Genomic DNA, 21,678 nt, shown 5'->3' on the forward strand with positions numbered 1-21,678 from the left:
ATGACATACATACAGTGTACCAACGTACATATCGTCAACATAAATGCCCGAAGACGTAACCGACAAAACCAAAACTTTACAGGAGAAGCAAAAAACGTTATAAAATTAAAAACTGTTTTACGGAATATTAATCTTATGAAGGCGAGTATATGGGATATTATCGATCATATACGAAGGGGAATAAGTAGTGAAACCAAAACCGCGGAATTGCTTAGTTTTGAGATCCCCCATTACAACAAAATCTGCAATATCATCCCATTTTCCGAAATTTCATTTCTTGAATAGGATCGTTGTTTTTGAACGTAGAATATGAAATCGGTCATTTATGGTGACGATATGTATGTTTGTATGTATGTGTTTATTGAATGTCGTTTATCAAGGCGGTATCACCAAGATAAATTATAGTTTTAACACAAGCACATGAACTTGGTTAAATCGGAGAGGAAAAGCACACACTAGAAGGCGTTTTTAAGTTCTCACATTCTTTATTGATAAATTGGTTCTTAAATACTAACTTATTGCTAAATTGCACATTTTGTTTGGTGTCTAGTGTGTTGTAGAAATTGCTTAATTTACAAAATAATAATTACGGAAAGAAACATTGTAGTTCATTGCCCCACAACCATATTACAACATTGATTTTTACTTTTTTTTAGCCAATAACAACAGTAAATCTGCGTTTGCATTTCAACTAGAATATTTTGTTTGTGTGTTTATTTTGTCGCAATGACATACTGTCTGAGTTATTGAACTCTATTACGATGTGGATATATGTATGTAATTAACAATTTCATGAATGCACACATTTATTATGAGTTTAAACATAAATATAGTTTTGAATCAATGTGAAAGTCTGAACATGCTCCCCGCCGTTGAGCCATGCTCAACTGAAATTTGATATGCTGATACAACAGATTTTAACTGTTGTTAAAAGTTGTTGAAAGGAATGCAGTAGTGTGATTGTTCTTGACCTAGACACTAAACAAAATGTTTATTTGAATTTTATTTTCTTATGGATATTATGATACAGTAACTGCAAATTCTGATGACGCGACATGTTGACGGACTGCTGCTATGGGAGGTTGTTGACTTGGCTCCATTTTATTGAATTGTCTTCTTTTGTAGACTGCTGTTATAATAATTCCAACTGCAAGAATGAGGGCGGCGTAAGCTACTGTTGCATGATGTCTCTTGATGTTGTCAAGTTGCAGTGGCAGGTCAGTTAGAACTTGTTGATGCAGTTGATTTTGAATTTCAGATATATTCTTGATGTGGTCAATGAAGTTTCTATGATATATTTTGCTATATTTTGGTTCGTCTGGATAACTGATTTCTGTAGCGTTGGCGGTAGCTGTATATGATGAGTGAAGGGATGATGAATATGTTTGATGTCCCTGAATGAACATTGACCTGTACTTTACGGTACAATCTGGACTTGTTTTAATGAGTCCGGTGCCTCGCAATATTACTCGAGAGTGTTCCTGATTGCATACAGTGGTTATTTGAGTTTGATGTGACATTGTATACATCCACTGGTTGTCGTGTTTTAGTTGTGCCATCGACGTGTTGTCTATGAATGGGTCCACGGTACAACTGGGACGAGTGATATTATTAAGAAGTGAAATTTCGCATAGGCACTTGGCTTCGTCTGCATTGAATTTGGACTGAATATTTGGACATAAGACTTCATCTTCTGTTAGTGGTGTGCATGCTGCCCATTCTTGTTCTGTTAATGTATAATACTCATCTCTGTGGGCACTTATAGCGATGAGGTCGCTGCATGGCCTAATGATCATCATGGTGCTATTGACAGGTGCAGGAATTGGATGTAGCTTAAGCAGTTCCAACGATTCTGGGTCACATAGAGGAATTGTTATGTAGAAAATTATATGATTATCTGTGATTCCTCCCTTTACATTCATAATTTTGTAGAGCTGCAGGAGATTCTCTTGACGGACAGGTAGCTGCAATGCTGGTGGAAGATTTCGGACTTGTATGAGCTCTGATTGAAGTTGTAGCGGTGATAATAACATTGGGCTGATTTTCCCATGATGTGAATCGGACAATGTTGTTATTATTGCTGTTTGTATTCGGTGTAGCCTTACTGATATCAATGTCAATTGTGATTCTCTTGTTCGTTTTCGTGTAGCCATTTCTCAATGTTGTTCATTTGATAATCGAGGCTGTCGAAGTTTGCTTTTAGTTGTAGCTCATCTTGTTTGAAAATGTTGAGGGTTGAGTTAATAATTGAAGTTTGGTTTTTTAAGAGCTGTTTCATGTGGTTTTCATCTTCCTTGATCAAGGTAATAGTGTCCGACATTTGTTCCGCGTAATTTGAGTCCAAAACTCCAAAAAGTGAGTTAGCAATGTTTCCAACAATATTTACAGCACCACGTTTGCTTCTCTTGTTTTTTTGTAAAAGGTTTCCGTCCTTGAGGTCTGAGAAACTGAGTTCAAGGGTATGCAGAATGTTCAGACATGGTGCCCTTTGGGATATGAGGGTGCATAGCTTCTGGAGTGCCAATGTGCCATTTGTAAATGTGTTCATCTCTCGCCAGTATGGTTGTAGTTCGTAGTACGTTATGAGTTTCCATTCAGATCTTGAGATACGTGTGGTGCCAATTCCTTCAAAGTGTATTCCAATGTTGGGTTCAAACTTGGTTACCTCTATTTTGTTTGCACAAATTAAAAGAAGTGCAAATAGAGCGGCGATCATCGTTAGCATGATGCTGGAGCTTGAAGCCGTTCGTTTCCTTTTGCTTGCACGTTCGTCTGGTGATGCTGAAGATGATTGCGTTTCCTGCTCTTCCTCATTGATCGGGTTTGGTGACAACTGCATGCTTGGCTGATCTTTGTATGTATTGTCTTCTTCGAGTCGCGGAAGTGGTGCTAAATATTGGATGGCTCTTTTAAAAACCCCGGATGCGGTTTTTACGTCAGCAACTCTCACTACATTGTCGTTTCCTTTGTATGTTTTGATAACACGACCTAAAGGCCACTTCATGACCGGAACATTGTCTTCTTTTATAATGACAGTGGCTCCTGGTTGTAGATTCTTCGACTGCTCTTGCCATTTATTACGATATTGCAATTAATTCAGATAGTCTCGTGACCACCTGCTCCAAAATTCGTGCTTAAGTCGAGAAACCAGATTCCATCTAGTTGCCAGGCTTAAGGTTGGTTGCTTTGCTTGTGAGTCCACTTGTGCAGTGAGTGGTTCTCCAATCAAAAAGTGTCCTGGAGTGAGTGCACCTATATCATTGGGATCATTTGACATTGGAGAAATAGGCCTTGAGTTTAATATGGCTTCAATTTCAATGACCAAAGTCTCGAGTTCTTCATAAGTCAAGGATGCATTCGCCATGCTTCTGATTAGAAGATGTTTTGCTGACTTGACAGCGGCTTCCCAGAGGCCGCCAAAGTGTGGCGCTCTTGGCGGAATGAAATTAAACTGAATGCCTCTGTTATTGCAAGCATTTGTAATGGCTTCTTTGGCATTTGTTGAATGTATTATGGTTGATAGTTCAGGTAGCTTGTTTTTGGCTCCTATGAAGTTCGTTGCGTTGTCGCAATATAGGTTTTGGCAGTGTCCACGTCGTCCGATGAATCTTTTAAGAGCACCTATGAACGCCTCGGTGGTGAGGTCACTCACTAGTTCCAGTTGTACTGCCTTTGTTGAAAAGCAACAAAATACTGCAATGTAGGCCTTGTGTGGCCGTTTTCCGCGAAGTTTGTAATGTACTGTTATTGGGCCGCAAAGATCTACCCCAGTAGTAATGAAGGGCCTGGCTGGTGTGACACGTGTGGAAGGCAAGTTTCCCATAACTTGATTAAATAATGCTGGCTTAGATCCGCTACATGTTGTACAGCGATGAACCGTAGCTCGAGCCATAATCTTTCCTTTTAGTGGCCAAAACCGTTGTCGTACGATTCCCAGCAATGTTTGCGCGCCACAATGTTTATTTTCCTTGTGTACCATTTCAAATATTAATTTTGAAATTGGGTCATTATAGGGAATAAGGAGTTGATGCTTGGAGTCGAATGTCAAGGACGATGCTTCAAGACGACCCCCAACCCGAATTAAGCCGTCATTGTCCAAAAATGGTGACAGGTTACACATTTTACTTGTTCCACGCAATTCTTGGTACTTCTTCAGCTGTTGAATTTCTTCCTTAAAGTCCGACTCTTGTATGTGTCTGATTATATGCTTTAAAGCCGTGTCTAGCTTGATCGTTGTAAGTGATCCTTGGGCCTGTCGAAGGATATTTTTGCCCCTGCTCTGAGTAATGAAGCGCAAAACGTATGCTATGATTCGTTGTAGACGGGTGAACGAGTTGTTGTGATTTATTTTGTACATAAAGTCGTTTGGTGTTACTGTGGTAACGAGTGCCTCTGGTACCTTCTTTTTTTCTCAAGGTTAGTCGAAATTGCAAGATGTGGATTGAATTTTGCTGGCCACATTGTGTCTTTTCCGTGTAAAAATAAAGGACCACAGAACCAAAGAGCACAATCTTTAAGTGCTGTTGGTGAAATGCCGCGAGATATTACATCGGCTGGATTGCACTTTCAGCTAACATGACGCCATTGTTCTGCCTGAATGACTTCTTGTATGATTGCAATTCTATTGGCCACAAATGTGTTGAATGCTGCAGATGATGAGTTTATCCAGGCCAGCACGATCTCTAAGTCAGTCCAAAACCAGGTTGGACACGTCAATTGAAGATCGATTTTGATTTTTGAAGCTAACTGGGCTCCAAGTGCTGCTGCGCAAAGCTCCAAACGTGGTATGGTTTGCCTTTTGAGTGGGGCAACGCGAGATTTCGCACAGAGGAGACGTGTCATGGTAGTTCCGTCTTTAAAGGTTGATCGCATGTAAGCCGCTGCGCCATACGCCTTTTCTGATGCATCTGTGAAGATGTGTAGTTACCTTGATTCTGGCACTTTCCCTTTAAAGATGTGTCTATATATCTGAAGAGTTTTTAGAGCGTTTAAGTCCGATCGAAACGTGGTCCATTTAGAGTGTAAGGATTCTGGTAACGATTGGTCCCAGTCTAATTTTAACTCCCACAATTCTTGTATGAATATTTTGGCCGTTACTGTGACTGGAGACAGTATTCCTAATGGATCAAAAAGTCTGGCAAGATCTGATGTGACTGTACGTTTAGTGATTCTTCTGACGGAATCAATGTTAACTTTTACACAAAATGTGTCATCTTTTGGAAGCCATGTTAGTCCTAATGTTTTAACGGTGTCAGCCTTTGAGCTCTCGAAATCTAAGTTTACTTCTTGATCTCCTTCTGAAATGTTTTTAAGCAGTTGAGGGTTATTAGCACACCACTTGCGTAAGTTGAAACCGCTGTCTTTCATAACTTGAATGAGTTGCTGCTGCATATTAATTGCCGTTATTAAACTGTCGGCTCCGCCCAGGCCATCGTCGACGTAAAAATTCTCTTGGAGAAATTGCGAGGCGAGCGGGTAACGGATTGCGTTGTCCTTGGCTAATCGTTGCAGGCATTTTGTTGCCAAATATGGGGCGGCTCTTGTGCCATATGTGACTGTGTTGAGTTGGTAGTAGGTTATAGGCTGAGAGACATCCTTTCTCCAAATTATTAGTTGAAACTGGCGATCCTCAGGAGAAATTAGGACCTGTCTGTACATTTTCTCGACGTCAGTTGTAAAAACGTACTTGGGTAGCCTAAATCTCAGTAGTATGGAGAACAGATCGCTTTGAACAGTAGGTCCTGTGTACATCAGATCGTTTAACGAATGTGATGACGAAGTTTTGGCCGATGCGTCGAATACTACACGAAGCTTTGTTGTTGTGCTCTCAGGTCGTTGCACGCAATGATGTGGGATGAAGTAGTGTGGTGAGCGAATAGCATCCGCCGATATTTTTGTCATGTGTCCTAGGTTCTCATATTCTTCCATGAATTTGACATATTGTTCCTTCAACTCAGGATCTTTCTGCAACCGGCGTTCGAGGGAGAAAAATCGATTGATTGCGATCCCATGTGAGTCTCCTAAAGCGTCAGGGTTTTGATGAAAGGGTATTCGGACTACAAATCTATTTTTGTTGTCCTTGATGGTGTGCTGCTCAAAGTGATTTTCGCATTGTCTTTCTTCGATGGACATTGGTTTGTTGGTTGTCTTGATTTCCTCCAATTCCCATAGCCGGGCGATAGAGGCGTCAAGCGATTCATTCATGGTACAGATTCCACATGTAAAGTTCCTTGGCTCTTCCTCTTGAATTTTTCCTGAGATTATCCACCCAAACACAGTGTTCTGCATTGTGGGGAGATCCTTGGCTAATTTTATTTGTCCAATCGACAACAGTTCGTGATAGTGTTCTGCACCTAGTAATATATCAATTTTATCAGGACGGTTGAAGGCTGGATCAGCTAGCGTCAGATTCTTTGGAAGCGACCAATCTTCAATGTTAATGAATTGTGATGGCTGTGGTGACAGGATACGAGGCAAGACAAATGCTTCAAGTCGATTCGAATAATTGTTGATTCGAGACTTCAGAGCCACATTTACTCGATGGTTTGTTCTAGTGTTGGTTGCACCGATTCCGTTGATATTAATTGTTGACTTTTGCATTGAAATGCCAAGTCGCTTTACTAAACGTTCTGTGATGAAATTGACTTGTGAACCAGAATCAAGCAAAGCGCGGCACTCCACTTCTGCTTCATCCACCTTTATTTTGACTACTGCTGTGCTGAGTAGAACGTACGAGCTGATTTGTTCTTTATTTGCAGCGGCCAGCGAGGTGGCTTCCTGATTATTGGGCGACTCAGTATTTACGGAGGCTACCCCTCCGGCAGGCTTTGTACCAGTTTCAGCTGATAAAGTCATACGACTATCTTGTTTGTTTGTAGATCCTTGCTTGCGCTCTAGATGCAACAGTGTGTTGTGTTTCTTGTTGCATTTCATGCAGCATCGCGTAGTACATTGCTTCGATGAATGGCCCGCCTTTAAACAGTTTACACATCGTTTTTGCTTTTGTGTGAAATTTAGTCGTTCTGGTGGTGTCATTTTGAGAAATTCTGGCAGTGATATATTTTATGGGTGCCATTTTTACATAGAGTACATATGTTGTTTCCTTGGTTTGCTGATGCTACTGTAGCACAAGATTTAGATGAAGGTTTTTCCTTTTGACCCATTGCCTCCATTGACTGGAATCGAGTCTCCAGAAATTCTAGGAATTGACTAACTTGCTGCAATTCCCTTGGGTTGACAATTGATCTTTCGTATTGATTGTAAATACTTCGGTCTAGTTTCTTCGACAGTAGATGAAGTAGTATTGGACTCCAAGAGGACGTGTCGACTCCCACGTTTTTAAGCGCATGTAAGCACTCTTGTGTGACGTCATGTAGCTGCTTTATGGACGCGGCTGATGGCTGATCAATCAGTTGATGTATAAGCGATGCTACCAGCACTCGCTTGTTGTTGTATCGGTCTTGCAAAATTTTCCATGCTGCTTCATAATTTTCGGCTGTTGCTGAGATATGACTTATCAAATTTTCCGCTTCACCAGTGAGATTGGCCTTCAGATACCACATCTTTTGTACTGTGGGTATGCGTTGATTGTTTACTAACTGCGTGAAAAGGTCAAAGAAGACCGGTCATTTTAGATAATCTCCATTAAATTTTGGGATTGTGATTTTGGGCAGTGGCAACACATTCGCTTGCCCAAGTTCTATTCCTTTTTCTGCAGTTGGTGTTGTTGTTTTGAAGTTTTCTACTACCATATTCTCCAGAGTGGTGTAGGAGTCCATATCGTAGCCTTCTTCCTGTGGATTGCAACTGTTTTCCCATATTGAGAAATGCAGTTCTTGAATTTGTTCCCACAGTTTTTCCTTTAGTTTCATGTTGGATGCTGTCGGATCCATGGTAAGTACCCTCTTCAGAGACGCTATCATAACGTTTTGTCTTCTGATTGCCGAATTGGTTGAGGATACTGAAGCTATTGAGCCGCCGTTGTTTATGGTTGATTTCTTTGCAGGAGGTTTATCAGCAGTTGTTTCTGATTATTTTGAAGGCTCCAACATGGCTGACTCAAATAGCTCCCGGTACTTCATTGTAAGTTCAGACACCTGCTGGTAGTACTTCTCGGTGAAGTACTTGTGGTCCTTTGGATAATTTTCGAGACACTGTATTTTCGAGTCTGTGATTTCGAATTCGGCCCATGCGGCGTCTAATTTAGTGAGTCGATCCTTGTAGAAGCTAGTTGTTCTTTTCGAGATCGGCTCCTTTTTTGCATTGCGGATGATAGTTTCTATCCGATCACCCGTGGCTCGTTGAGCATCTACCAATTGACTGAACAAGGTCATGCCTGCCGAATCTTCACCGGTTGCCATTTTTAATTAGTTAATGTCCGGAATTTGCCCGAAGATTGCCTTCTGCAACAGTAGCTATATGTAATCCTTTGGAAGCAATTTATTCGTATTGTCCAATCAAAATTTCGGTATTCTGTGCTTGACACGCTACTGTTCTAGAATGCCGACTGATGTCCTGGTGGACTTGCTAATGTTGATCCTGTGCCGTGTTACAGGATCTGAAATATTTTGGGATGTATTTTGTCCTATTGGAGGGACTCGATGTCACAAATGTGGTTGCGTGTTTCGTCCTATCGCAAGGACTCGGGCTCACCAAATGTGGTTGCGTGTTTCGTCCTATCGGAAGGACTAGGGGTCACCAAATGTGGTTGCGTATTTCGTCCTATCGGAAGGACTAGGGGTCACCAAATGTGGTTGCGTGTTTCGTCCTATCGGAAGGACTAGGGGTCACCAAATGTTTATTGAATGGACTGTTTTGTCCTTCAATGAGGTTTTAGATGTCGTTTATCAAGGCGGTATCACCAAGATAAATTATAGTTTTAACACAAGCACATGAACTTGGTTAAATCGGAGAGGAAAAGCACACACTAGAAGGCGTTTTTAAGTTCTCACATTCTTTATTGATAAATTGGTTCTTATATACTAACTTATTGCTAAATTGCACATTTTGTTTGGTGTCTAGTGTGTTGTAGAAATTGCTTAATTTACAAAATAATAATTACGGAAAGAAACATTGTAGTTCATTGCCCCACAACCATATTACAACATTGATTTTTACTTTTTTTTTTAGCCAATAACAACAGTAAATCTGCGTTTGCATTTCAACTAGAATATTTTGTTTGTGTGTTTATTTTGTCGCAATGACATACTGTCTGAGTTATTGAACTCTATTACGATGTGGATATATGCATGTAATTAACAATTTCATGAATGCACACATTTATTATGAGTTTAAACATAAATATAGTTTTGAATCAATGTGAAAGTCTGAACAGTATGTATTTGGCCGTTTGCCCTCCAGCTCAGGTCGGACGGAGGTGGTAAACAACACAGTAATCCACACCCCCTCCGACAGGCAAGTGCCGTCACCGGCCGAAGCAGGGACCGCTGTGTCACAAGAGTCCCATTCATCCCTACCCCCAGAACTGACTTCGGCACCAGCCGAAAATAACCCTACACTCTCTAGACAAAATGCAATTGCTGATGTGATTGTGGATGAAGAGCAAAACTCTCCTACCCCGCCCTCAAGGGAGGCCAGCATTAAGGAGAAAAACCACAAACGGTCCTAACGGCGTTCATATAACTATTTATATCGATTCGTTGATAGTGACCCTAATACGATGAGCAATAAAGATTTTAGGTAGATTAGACTGAAACTTGGGTTCATGTGGAAATTTGAGGGCATGTATCCCAATATACCCAAGAAAACTCTGCCAATCGACCGTATCCTTCTCTCCAAACCGGCGGACAACAAATCGGAAGAGGAAGTCGAACACATCTACATCAAATACAGGATCTAAGGTGAGTCAGGCTTTTTTTCTTTGAGGTTATTGACGGAGGTTCAGTCCGATACCCCTGGGACCCTGGCCCCGAAGGACTCACCAAACCCTCATCAACAATTTGCTGATGGAATGGTGGGACCTGCAAAGTCAAAGAAGAAGATGTCGCCGACCAAGTCTAAACTTCCCGTAGAAGCTCCGACGGGGTCGGGGACCTCAAACTCTAAAGCTGTCGGCAGAAACTTGGTGTCGACTTGTACCCCGGCCAAGGTACCACAGAAGCCTGCAATAAAGGCATCTCTGTTATCGAGGCTAGGGCCCAAGCCGGCCTGATCGATGGCAGTAACATCCTCTCAAACAACAAAGCACGGCAGCACCGCAGTGAATCAGGTGGACAGTCAGGTTGTGACAACCTCCTCTAAGGATAAGGGCCCTACTCCAGAACCTACTTCACACCAGGCGAGTGTAAAGATGAATAGATCTTCGGAGGAAGCCCATCCGACCCCAAAGAGGACCATGGATCAGCGAACTGAGTGGGCATCGACTTCACGTGCGACGGTACCAGCTGATGCATCTCGGACAACTCTCTCACGGGATGCATCCGGCGGTGCCGGCCATTCGAGAACTGAACCTTCTAAGACGGCTAACCCAGATGACCTTCGAGCAGCGGTGATTGACAGAACTGATCCAGAAGGAAAGAGAGTCATCTTGTCTGACAGTATAGATAAAAGCAAGACGTGCTTTGGCGGAGTAGGTTTCCACAAGGGAATTAAGGTCATTGGCTGTCGGGATGTAGAGTCTAGAGAATTTCTCATTCAGACAGTCAACGGCTTTGACGCCCCACGGGAAGGTGCTTCTCTAGCCGCTGTCTCTCTTGCTGATATCCCACGCAGATCGGTAGTTTCAGCCTGGGTACCGCCTCCAGTAATGGAGGCTGATGGGGTAAAGAATCTGCTGGGAAAACAGAACCACGGACTCCTAACGGATGATTGGCGAGTAGTCAGTTCTTTCCAGGACGTGTCTGGTTTGTGGTCAAGTTCTCTGTGGATAAAAGGAGCGTCGATTATATTCGAAACTGTAAGGGAGTACTGAACCTCGGGATGGGATGGGCGCGTTTCCGTATCCCAAAGTGATGGCGCATGGAGTTAAGACGAATAGTCCAGACAAATCTGCACCAATGTAGCGCTGCTGCGATTGAACTCTCACTCTCCCTTTCTAGATCCGACGTCGACATTGCTCTGTAGTGCGATTCTGTAACTCATTAACGACAGAATTAACGACGAATGTCGGTAAGTGCTATTCTGTAACCAATTTTAACGATTTTTTCGGTAAATCTTGTCGTTAATTACCGAAAATTATTGTTAAGTTAACAACCAAAAAAAGTAGTTGTTAAGTCTTAACGACAGTACATGATTGCAATATTTGGCCGATTTCTCTTAACAAAGGCGTTTTTATTTTAAAATATGTTTTGTTATTAAGAAGGGTATACAAGATAAATTCCGCCTTCTTAAGTCATTAACATAAGGGTTAACTATGTAGGATACATGGGCAGCACCGCCACTGTTGCTCTTTCGCCAGCGCCGATTTTATTGAAGCTACATAAAGATCGTCAAAGGGAAATTTTTAGATCTTCGACGGTCTTGGACGTTCTTTATGTAGCATCAATCAGATCGGTACTGCCGAAGCCCATTTTACAATACATATCAAGGCTACGCTAATATTTGTCTTTATTTTTACCCCCTGTTTTTGTAAAAAAATTTATTCTCCTCACACGAATTGTCAAATATTGTAGATCGATTTACTCGCTTTAGCGCAAATGTACAGCGCTGATTTTTAAATGAGGAATTCTTTACTATATATGGAACGCGTCTACGAAAAATTATGTATGTATGTCATCTGGGGGCAGAGCTATGGATGCTTAAATTATTACGAATATAGACGAACGAACAAAAATTAGTTACAAAAACTGGGGGTTAAAGAGGAAAAACGTTAGCTAAAGTTTTAAAAGAACTCAAGTGTGGTACTTTTATATAAGACCTATACCAATGCGCTTAACACAATCTTTCTAGCAGACTTTCGTTGGCTTTAATGCCGTATTGAGGCCAAAACGTGTATAGTGTTCTTATAACCTACTTTGTTCTGTGGTAATCTTTTTGATTTAAACTCAGCATCACTAACAATAAGAATGCTAAAAATGGCGTATAAGTTCGGATTTCCTAACTTTTCATACTCTCCACTATGAGAAATTCTGTTTAATGTGGGCGTGAGATAAAGATCTGAATATATAAACTCAAATGACGATAACGTGGATCCACGAAAATCAGTGAAGGGACAGGCTTAAGTCATGTTATATTTTAAACCTTAATCTTCATCTAGTTCTTCTTTTTATTGCGCTATTCAGAATTTGCTTTCAAAGCGCCACAATCCAAAATATGACCCTACCTTTGTAATTAGAAAAAATAAATAAATAAATAAAACAGCGCTTTAAATACATACATATAGGATTCTACATTTATATTTTTATATCACACACATGACATTTTGAGCAACTATTCTGATTACATATACATATCTATTAAACATATAATGAATCTTCTTTCACTGCAACACAGACGGTGTATACTTCCTGAGATTGCAGGCAAATCTGTTGGTCCGCAAGACAAGTTCCTGTCCACTTAAAACACATAAATCGGAGATATTCTATATTTTGCGTTGTGGTCCCTTTACGTGGAGATTAATGCAAAATATTCTGGAAAAAACACCAAAATCTATGATATGTATGTAATGTTCATTTGTCTCCTAGAAGTACTTACATACAAACTTGACGTTGAAGTTACCGTTGGGAAACGCATTGTTGGGATATTTGCAAACACCCATTGTAGGCACATTACTTCCAAAAAGAGATATGTTTTCTTCCTTACGCGTTTTGTCTTCTGTAGTTGCGAAGAAATAACATTTTCAACTTAAAAATACAATAATAAATATTAAAATATAATTTTGACAATTTGTCTTTATTTATACAATCGGTAAAATAAAGTTACAGAATAGCACATTCGTTAACACAACCGAATATTTTCGTTAACTAACGATGTCGGTTCGTTACTAAAAAAAATTACAGAATCGCACTACTGGTCCAGGAACCCTATTTGTACCAAAATAGAGTTGCTGGACTAAACAATGTAAATTACGAAATTTTTGCCTCCACAAATGGAGAGAAGGTTAGAACCTGCATTGTGGCCAAAAAAAAGCTTAAAGTTAATCCATCTTTTAAATTATAGCGATGGAGACATGACGACTGTCAGACTGGAGTCAAGCTCGGGTAGAGCACTTCTCTTGGCTGCAGTTTACCTACCTTTTGAAGACCCCGAACCACCCAGCAAAGGAGTACGGAACCTGGTAACGGAACTCGTGAGTGCTTGTGACCTAATTCTGGGCTGCGATGCCAATCATGCTCATCATTTTCACTGGGGGAGCAGTAATACCAATGCAAGGGGTGAGTTACTTTTCGATTTTATTTTAAGTAATAATCTGGGTGCCACCGTGGTGCAATGGTATGCACACCCGCCTTGCACACATAAGGTCGTGGGTTCGATTCCCCGGCCAGGCAACATCAAAACACTTTTCAACGATGGCAAAATACCCCTCAGTAATGTTGGCGACATTTCCTGAGTATTTCAACCATGTAAAACTTCTCAACAAAAGTGGTGTCTTAGGCACGCCGTTCGGACTCGGCGATAAACTGTAGGTCCCATATCATTGAGCTAATATGAATCGGGGTGCACTCATTGATATGAGAGAAGTCTCCCTTGTCCCTTATGGGATGTTTGTGGAACAATTATATATATATATCGTCTGCTCCGTCGGAAAAGGTCGTAAGTCCCTCTCAATAAATTTTTCAGGAGGAAGAAAAAACATTCCAGCGCTTTCTGTATTAAAGATTTTATTATGGTTATAAAGGCAGTATTCTTCGCTTATTTATTCCGCTTCAATACCTGTACTTTGTTTGATAAAATTCCGTCGCGTTTGGGAGATAATTGGATGTCTTTGGACTTACGACCTTTTCCTTGTACAGTTTTGTATTTTTGTAGGGACTTACGACCTTTTCCTACAATTTACGGACGTTTTTAAAACAAAATATTTATACTTTACAAAACAATGTGGAAAGGGTATTATAAGTTTGTTTTGTCCAATATTCATGTAACATCGCAAAGTATTCGTCTTAGACCTCCTCCCCATGTCATGTTTTCATATCTTGACGAGATTAAGCGATTTTGCTATGTGTGTCCGTCCATCCATTAACAATTGTAATAAAACTCCAGTCCTCAATTTTTGACCGATCGTCACGAAATTTTGTGGAGTGGTCGGGTTCCGACCAGATGTGACCCAATTTTTACCCGACTTTTTAGCTGTCCTGTAGATCGCAGTAATATTTCGATCGGAGCGAAATTTTAAAAATGATTTGAGTTTAAGACAAAGAATAAGCTTGCAATTTAACATGGTGATGAGATAATTATTAGCGAGTTTAATGGACCAAAACTTTTGGATGAAATCTTATATGTAAAAGACAATGTGTGTATGTTCCGCATATTGAAGCTACATAAAGATCGTCAAAGGGAAATTTTTAGATCTTCGACGGTCTTGGACGTTCTTTATGTAGCATCAATCAGATCGGTACTGCCGAAGCCCATTTTACAATACATATCAAGGCTACGCTAATATTTGTCTTTATTTTTACCCCCTGTTTTTGTAAAAAAAATTATTCTCCTCACACGAATTGTCAAATATTGTAGATCGATTTACTCGCCTTAGCGCAAATGTACAGCGCTGATTTTTAAATGAGGAATTCTTTACTATATATGGAACGCGTCTACGAAAAATTATGTATGTATGTCATCTGGGGGCAGAGCTATGGATGCTTAAATTATTACGAATATAGACGAACGAACAAAAATTAGTTACAAAAACTGGGGGTTAAAGAGGAAAAACGTTAGCTAAAGTTTTAAAAGAACTCAAGTGTGGTACTTTTATATAAGACCTATACCAATGCGCTTAACACAATCTTTCTAGCAGACTTTCGTTGGCTTTAATGCCGTATTGAGGCCAAAACGTGTATAGTGTTCTTATAACCTACTTTGTTCTGTGGTAATCTTTTTGATTTAAACTCAGCATCACTAACAATAAGAATGCTAAAAATACCTGTACTTTGTTTGATAAAATTCCGTCGCGTTTGGGAGATAATTGGATGTCTTTGGACTTACGACCTTTTCCTTGTACAGTTTTGTATTTTTGTAGGGATTTACGACCTTTTCCTACAATTTACGGACGTTTTTAAAACAAAATATTTATACTTTACAAAACAATGTGGAAAGGGTATTATAAGTTTGTTTTGTCCAATATTCATGTAACATCGCAAAGTATTCGTCTTAGACCTCCTCCCCATGTCATGTTTTTTTTCATATCTTGACGAGATTAAGCGATTTTGCTATGTGTGTCCGTCCATCCATTAACAATTGTAATAAAACTCCAGTCCTCAATTTTTGACCGATCGTCACGAAATTTTGTGGAGTGGTCGGTTTCCGACCAGAAGTGACCCCATTAGATGTTGGTTATGATCGAAAGGTGTGAAATGGACCAAACACTCAATTTTTACCCGACTTTTTAGCTGTCCTGTAGATCGCAGTAATATTTCGATCGGAGCGAAATTTTAAAAATGATTTGAGTTTAAGACAAAGAATAAGCTTGCAATTTAACATGGTGATGAGATAATTATTAGCGAGTTTAATGGACCAAAACTTTTGGATGAAATCTTATATGTAAAAGACAATGTGTGTATGTTCCGCATAGACTCAAAAACGGATGAACCGATTTTTTTTTGAAAATTTCTGAGAATATACAAGGAACAACCGGAGTGAAAATAGGCTCCATATTGTTTTGAATTTGGAAGGGGGCAGGCCCTATTTTTTAAAAAACGATTTTTTGCTAAAATTATGAAAATATCGGTCAGAAAATTAATTTGCGAGGCAACTGTTGTTGAATCTCCGACCCTAAGTACTTATTCCATGTAATTTTTAGATTATGCACAGGAATGTCTCTTGGTGGAAGTAGGCTATATATTTTGTTGCATTTCGGAGGAGCGGGTTACACCTGTGCCCTATTTTTTAAATGCGCTATATACATATATAAAACTTACGAACGATTCCGTTTCCCCAATCCTGGCTACATATTTTAGCAATAAGACCCGACCACCCCCACTTTCTTAAATATGCTACAAATCAATGGAAATACCAGATGTTATGAATAGACAGCGGAATTTTATGCAACCCCTATTTTTGGTCCGATTCATGTCAAATTTTGAGACTAGGCATATTTTTGGATTCTGATTACATTGCAACCGAAACATATGACATATGCAAAATTATGCAAACTGCATAAATTTTTGCATATGCAAAATTTATGCATTTTACATATTTTCTTATGCAACAAATATTTCAATAATAGGTACAAAAATGTTTGTGTGTACAATTTTTCTGTTTAAAATTCTCTTCAGACACGCCAATAAAATAGAGAAATGTATAACCACAACCATAACCTTCAAAATATCGAAAATCTGGAGGTACAATTATATGGGGGCTATATGAAGACGTGGACCTATACCGATAAATTTCAGGTAGAAAGTTTTATACCCCCAACGAAGACTTAATACCAAATTTCAGCCATTTCGGAGGGATATTGAGGGCACAACCTTCAAAATACCAGAAATCCGGAGGTACCGTTCTATGGGGGCTATATGAAGACGTGGACCTATACCGATAAATTTCAGGTAGAATGTTTTATACCCCCAACGAAGACTTAATACCAAATTTCAGCCATTTCGGTGGGATATTTAGACCACAAATCCTTGAATATATTTTTGCATATGGGTTTGCATATGCTCATTTTATGCAGATATGTCAAAATATGCACGATATGCAGAATATGCAAAATATGCAAAAATTTCTGGGCCTAATTCGTTTTATTTTGTAATAAAACGAGTTTCTGTCTAATCAGATTTTCTCTACGACCATCCTAACCATATATGCATTTGCATAGGATTCCGCTGTCTAGTTATGAATAACGAACATTTGGTCTTATTGGAAGGCAAGTGTTTAGATTAGAAGGCAACATATCGATAGCTATAGTTTCATCAGGTATATAAGATACATTTTAAGAAGGTGGACACAGTCGGCATTCCTCAAGTCATCCGTTATTTGGCGGTATGTTAAAATTGCATATCGACACCAACATTTCTGAAGATTTTTATACCCTCCACCATAATATGGAGGGTATAATTAAATTTGTCATTCAGTTTGTAACACATCGACATATTCAGCGGAGACCCTATAAATTATTGATAAGAGTAAAATTCTAAGACGGTATAACCACGACCGTCTGCTCGTCTTTGAAATTAAGATACAGCTCGCAATTTTAAAGATAGATCTTCGTGATTTGGTATAGAAATTTCTATTACTTCTAGGATGTTTGGTATTGACGCTTTAATATAGCCCCCATAGAACGGTACCTCCCGATTTCCGGTATTTTGAAGGTGTGACCTCAATATTAATCAGAAATGGCTGAAATTTGGTATTTATTCTTCGTTTGGGGTTTTTTGTTTTTTTCTGAAAACCATGTAGAATCTTCAGCATGTAATGTCTTCCTGGGCTTAGGAAGTTTATCATCAGAGCTTTCAGAATCACCGTCTAATTCCGTGTAATCGTCGTCTAATTCCATTCATACTGCTCTTTGTTAGCAAAAACCATTGTGTCTTCTTAGTTTAATAACATTTCAATCAATTATTATTTTAGAATCATTTAATAATATAAACATTGCACTTACCCGTCCGTAAGAAGGTATTACTTTATTCAATTCAGAATACAAACTAATCTCGTTATGTGAATAAATGTCCCTAGAGAAACCACAAATTACCAGTTAATAAAGTTAAGTAAGATACACGACAATAAAACAGTAAAAATCTTGTTTTTTTTTACAATTTTTTCAATATATGAGGTATTTGAACACATACAGCATCCCAATTTGTATCAATGAAAAGGCCAGAAGTCCATCTTTCATAATCAGTTCGCTTTTAGGGGAAATAGATTTCAAATGTAAATTTTCGTTGCAATATAGAAATATCACATTTTGTTCAAAAGTTTGGTCCAAAGGCTCCGCCAAATATCATCCGATTATCATCCAAAGGTGTAAGCTAGTTCTTTATATTGTACCCCAACCATAGATGACGTTAAACATTATATCTGAACAACATTAGCTGTACTATTCTTTTTAAATATACATTTTCCTGTGGACTTACGACCTTTTCGTACTCAAATTTGTACGTTTTGTGGACTTACGACCTTTTCCGACAAGGGAAAAACATATAGAAAAACGCGACATACTACCATTTTCTTTGTATCATACGACGTGTTTTGACGTGTACTATCATCCCGTAACAAAAACGTGATTTCCAAAAAAAGTGGACTTACGACCTTTTCCGACGGAGCAGACGATATATATAATAATCTCAAAATATGCAATAGGGACAATACGGCCACATTCCATAATAGGATTAGAGAAGAGGTCATAGACATAGCAGTAACTAATATGGATGAATCGTCTATTAGGGACTGGCGGGTATCGAATGATTGCTCTTTCTCTGACCATAAAACGAAACTCTTTCAAGTCTCTTTTAGCGGTGAACGGCAAGAACCTCATAGGAACCGGAGAAGAACTGATTGGTCGCTTTTCAAAAAGCTGACGACAGCTCAACTTCCTGAATCTGTCAACGTCCACTCAACCGAGGCAGTTGACAATGCAGTGGAGGAAATCACCAATGTTCTTCTGAGTTGCTATGAGAAGTCCTGCCCGCTTGTACCCAGGCAGGAAAAAACAACCACTATGGTGGAATAAAGAACTCGCCAATCTCAGGAAAATCAGTAGGAGGGCTTACAATAGAGCAAATAGGACTAAGCTTAGTGCGGATGGGGACTCGTACAAGGTGTGTTTCAACAAGTACAAAAGCGAAGTCAAGAAAGCCAAAAGGAACTCTGTATAAAATTCAGCGAGTCGGTTCAAGGAGTGAACTCCGCATCCAGATTCCGCAAGATGCTCTCGAAGGATCCAAAACCCATAGGGAGATTTAAGCGAGAGGGTGGATCTTGGGCGAACTCTGGCTTTGAGACCCTGGAACTACTGGTAAGCACTCACTTCCCCGGTTGTAAGGATGTTGACAATACCACGGAGACGTGGCGTGGACGTCAGTCCCGTACAGATGGAGAGGTGGGACTTATCAAAAGGTTAATAAGTGATTCCAAAATTTTATGGGCGATTAACACATTCCAGCCCTACAAGTCTCCCGGTCCTGACGGGATCAACCCGGCTATGCTGCAGTATGCGTCTACAACATTGATTCCACACCTTCGGGAGACATTCAGGTTGTTGCTTTCGCACATACCGAGCAGGTGGAAGGAGGTAAGGGTGATCTATATCTCCAAGGCTGGGAAACCAAGCCACTCTCTCCCCAAAGGCTACAGACCAATTAGTCTTTCTTCATTTCTGTTGAAAATTTTGGAAAGGCTATTGGACCTGGAACTGAGATCCAATTTTAGTCCAAATCAAATAAGTAAAGCGCAACACGCATACACTAGAGGAAAATCTATCGAGACGGCACTACATGAGGTGGTGGGCCACATCGAGAAGAATATGTACGGCTCAAACTTCACGCTGGCAGCTTTCTTAGATATAGAGGGAGCATTTAATAACGTTAAGCTAGAGTCAATCCATCACGCGCTATCAAATCTGGGTGTCTCCTCCATCCTAATTCAATGGATTGACAGGATGCTGGAGAGCAGGATCATAAATTCACAGTTAGGAGGGAGTGTCATCAGAAAGTCTCTTAACAGAGGTACACCCCAATTGTCACCACGGTTATGGCTTCTGGTGATAAACGAGATTATCAGAGAATTTGAAATGGCCAGGACGAAAATTGTCGCCTACGCTGATGTCGTTGTTATTCTCATCAGTGGAAAGTTTCCATCAACTCTGTCTGAATTAATGCAAGGGGCCTTATTCAAGCTCTCAAAGTGGGCGCATCGCAACGGTTTAGGCGCAAATCCGGCAAAAACGGAACTTGTCCTCTTTACCAGGAAAAGGAAAATAGACAATTTCTCTCTACCTGCTTTGGATGAGGTGCAATTGAGTCTCTCTCTGGAAGCCAAGTACCTAGGAATTGTTCTGGACCAACAATTGCGATGGAAAAGAAATACAGAGGAACGAGCTAAAAAAGGACTAATTGCGTTGTACTCATGCAAGAACTCAATCGGCAAAAGCTGGGGACTCAAACCACATATTATATACTGGCTGTACGCTATCGTGGTTTGTCCCATTTTAACATATGGATGTCTGGTCTGGTGGAAAGCACTCGAAAGTACGACATACCTAAGGTGGGAAGTGTGCAGCGGACGGCTTCTCTGCTAAAAACCGGAGTTGTAAGAAGTACGCCGCAAGCGGCCCTTAACGCGATCCTAAACCTTCAACCACTGGATGTGGTGGTTAAATTGCAGGCCTCCCGGAGTGCTATAAGACAAAACGAAATTCTGGGATGGCGATCTTCACAAGTAGGACACGCAAGCATCTTACAAGCGACGGGTCTACAGATCGACTCTAAAGTTAGCGACTACATTACGCAAGCTTTAAACTTTAGTACGGCGGAAATCTACCTACCAGAGAGAGGTGAATGGACGCATGGTGTACCCTTTTCGGATAGATTGGCCATATACACTGATGGCTCAAAAATGGAGGAGGGCACCGGATCAGGTATATATTGTGAGGAGCTTGGTATTCGACTTTCATATACAGGTATGTGATGAATTCCGAATCGAGTTGGTATGAAAACGATTTGCCCAAAACGAGTGAATCGTATTTAGATGTGATGGAAACCGCATCGAATTTCAATTCACGTTGTTTCAATTTCATTAAATTCCTCCAAACAAAAAACAGACTAGTGACCCCAAATCCTCAGATGAAAGCGGCATAAAATATTTTTTTGTTGCGGCGAAGGCAAAAACCAAAATAAATTTAATGAAAAATAAGATAAATGTGTGTTCTTATTTAAATGGGCTTATATGGAAGCTTAGTGAGGGAATTCTTGTGCTATTACATGATGAGAACTACAAACAGTGCATAACAACATATTAAGCTGGGCCTTCACCAATTTGGAGAAAACACAGATGTTAAACGTACATTTTTTGTTCTATGATTTTTAATCAAAATATCAAAAATTTTCTCAACAAAATATGCCAAAACTAGGGAAAATAAATCTAAGTTTATCTATTCTCTATCCGAGCTTACATTTCAATCCTTTTCTCGTAATAGTCTCTCAAAATTCATTACATCGAGAAAAATAAACGATTATCGGATTGCATCACACCCTTTTTTGATCAATTTTCCATAGAACACAACGGAATGTGAAACCGATAACGAAAACAATTCGAGATCGAAAAATGTACATGCATCACACCTACAGTCGTTTTCGACTCGTTTTGAAATCGAAATCGATTTTCATCACATACCTGATAAATTGAATAACAATTGTAGCGTTTTTCAAGCGGAAATCTTTGCAATAGTGAAGGCCCTTGAACTGATCCGTGATGGTTTAGTTTGTGCGAATAGGCGGGTAGTCCTGTTTGTTGACAGCCAGGCTGCGCTAAAAGCTCTTAAATCCTGCACAATAAAATCAAAATAATTATCCGACTAAATTAATAAATAAACTCATAAAAAACGCATTATCCCAAAAAGTGACCAAAAAGGAA

At 39.8% G+C, this 21,678-nt stretch overlaps 1 protein-coding gene and 1 long non-coding RNA gene across 2 annotated transcripts; both read right to left on the reverse strand.

Annotated features, from left to right (window-relative positions):
* Positions 1-4,566: 4,566 nt before the first annotated feature.
* LOC141392346 (uncharacterized) lies at positions 4,567-7,892 on the reverse strand. Its single transcript, XM_073965295.1, has 4 exons — positions 7,749-7,892; positions 7,122-7,598; positions 5,343-6,972; positions 4,567-4,907 (listed from the first exon to the last, which is right to left on the reverse strand). Exons 1-4 carry the CDS (start codon positions 7,890-7,892, stop codon positions 4,567-4,569), a joined length of 2,592 nt encoding a protein of 863 aa, XP_073821396.1.
* A 9,655-nt stretch (positions 7,893-17,547) lies between these two features.
* LOC141394367 (uncharacterized) lies at positions 17,548-20,877 on the reverse strand. Its single transcript, XR_012410384.1, has 2 exons — positions 20,591-20,877; positions 17,548-20,443 (listed from the first exon to the last, which is right to left on the reverse strand). It is a non-coding gene; the product is annotated as an uncharacterized lncRNA (long non-coding RNA).
* Positions 20,878-21,678: the final 801 nt, after the last annotated feature.

This window comes from Musca autumnalis, unplaced genomic scaffold (genome assembly GCF_047663935.1).
Source record: "Musca autumnalis isolate F117 unplaced genomic scaffold, ASM4766393v1 scaffold_2, whole genome shotgun sequence".
Lineage (NCBI taxonomy): Eukaryota > Metazoa > Arthropoda > Insecta > Diptera > Muscidae > Musca > Musca autumnalis.

Bases quoted from the DNA above. Each gene is read 5' to 3' on its own strand.
- LOC141392346 (XM_073965295.1), bottom strand. From the start codon at position 7,892: ATGGATCCGACAGCATCCAACATGAAACTAAAGGAAAAACTGTGGGAA. The intron at 7,599-7,748 runs GTAGTAGAAAAC...CTTTTCACGCAG, and splicing joins ACACCACTCTGGAGAATATG to TTAGTAAACAATCAACGCAT. The intron at 6,973-7,121 runs GTAGCATCAGCA...AACTGTTTAAAG, and splicing joins CATCTAAATCTTGTGCTACA to GCGGGCCATTCATCGAAGCA.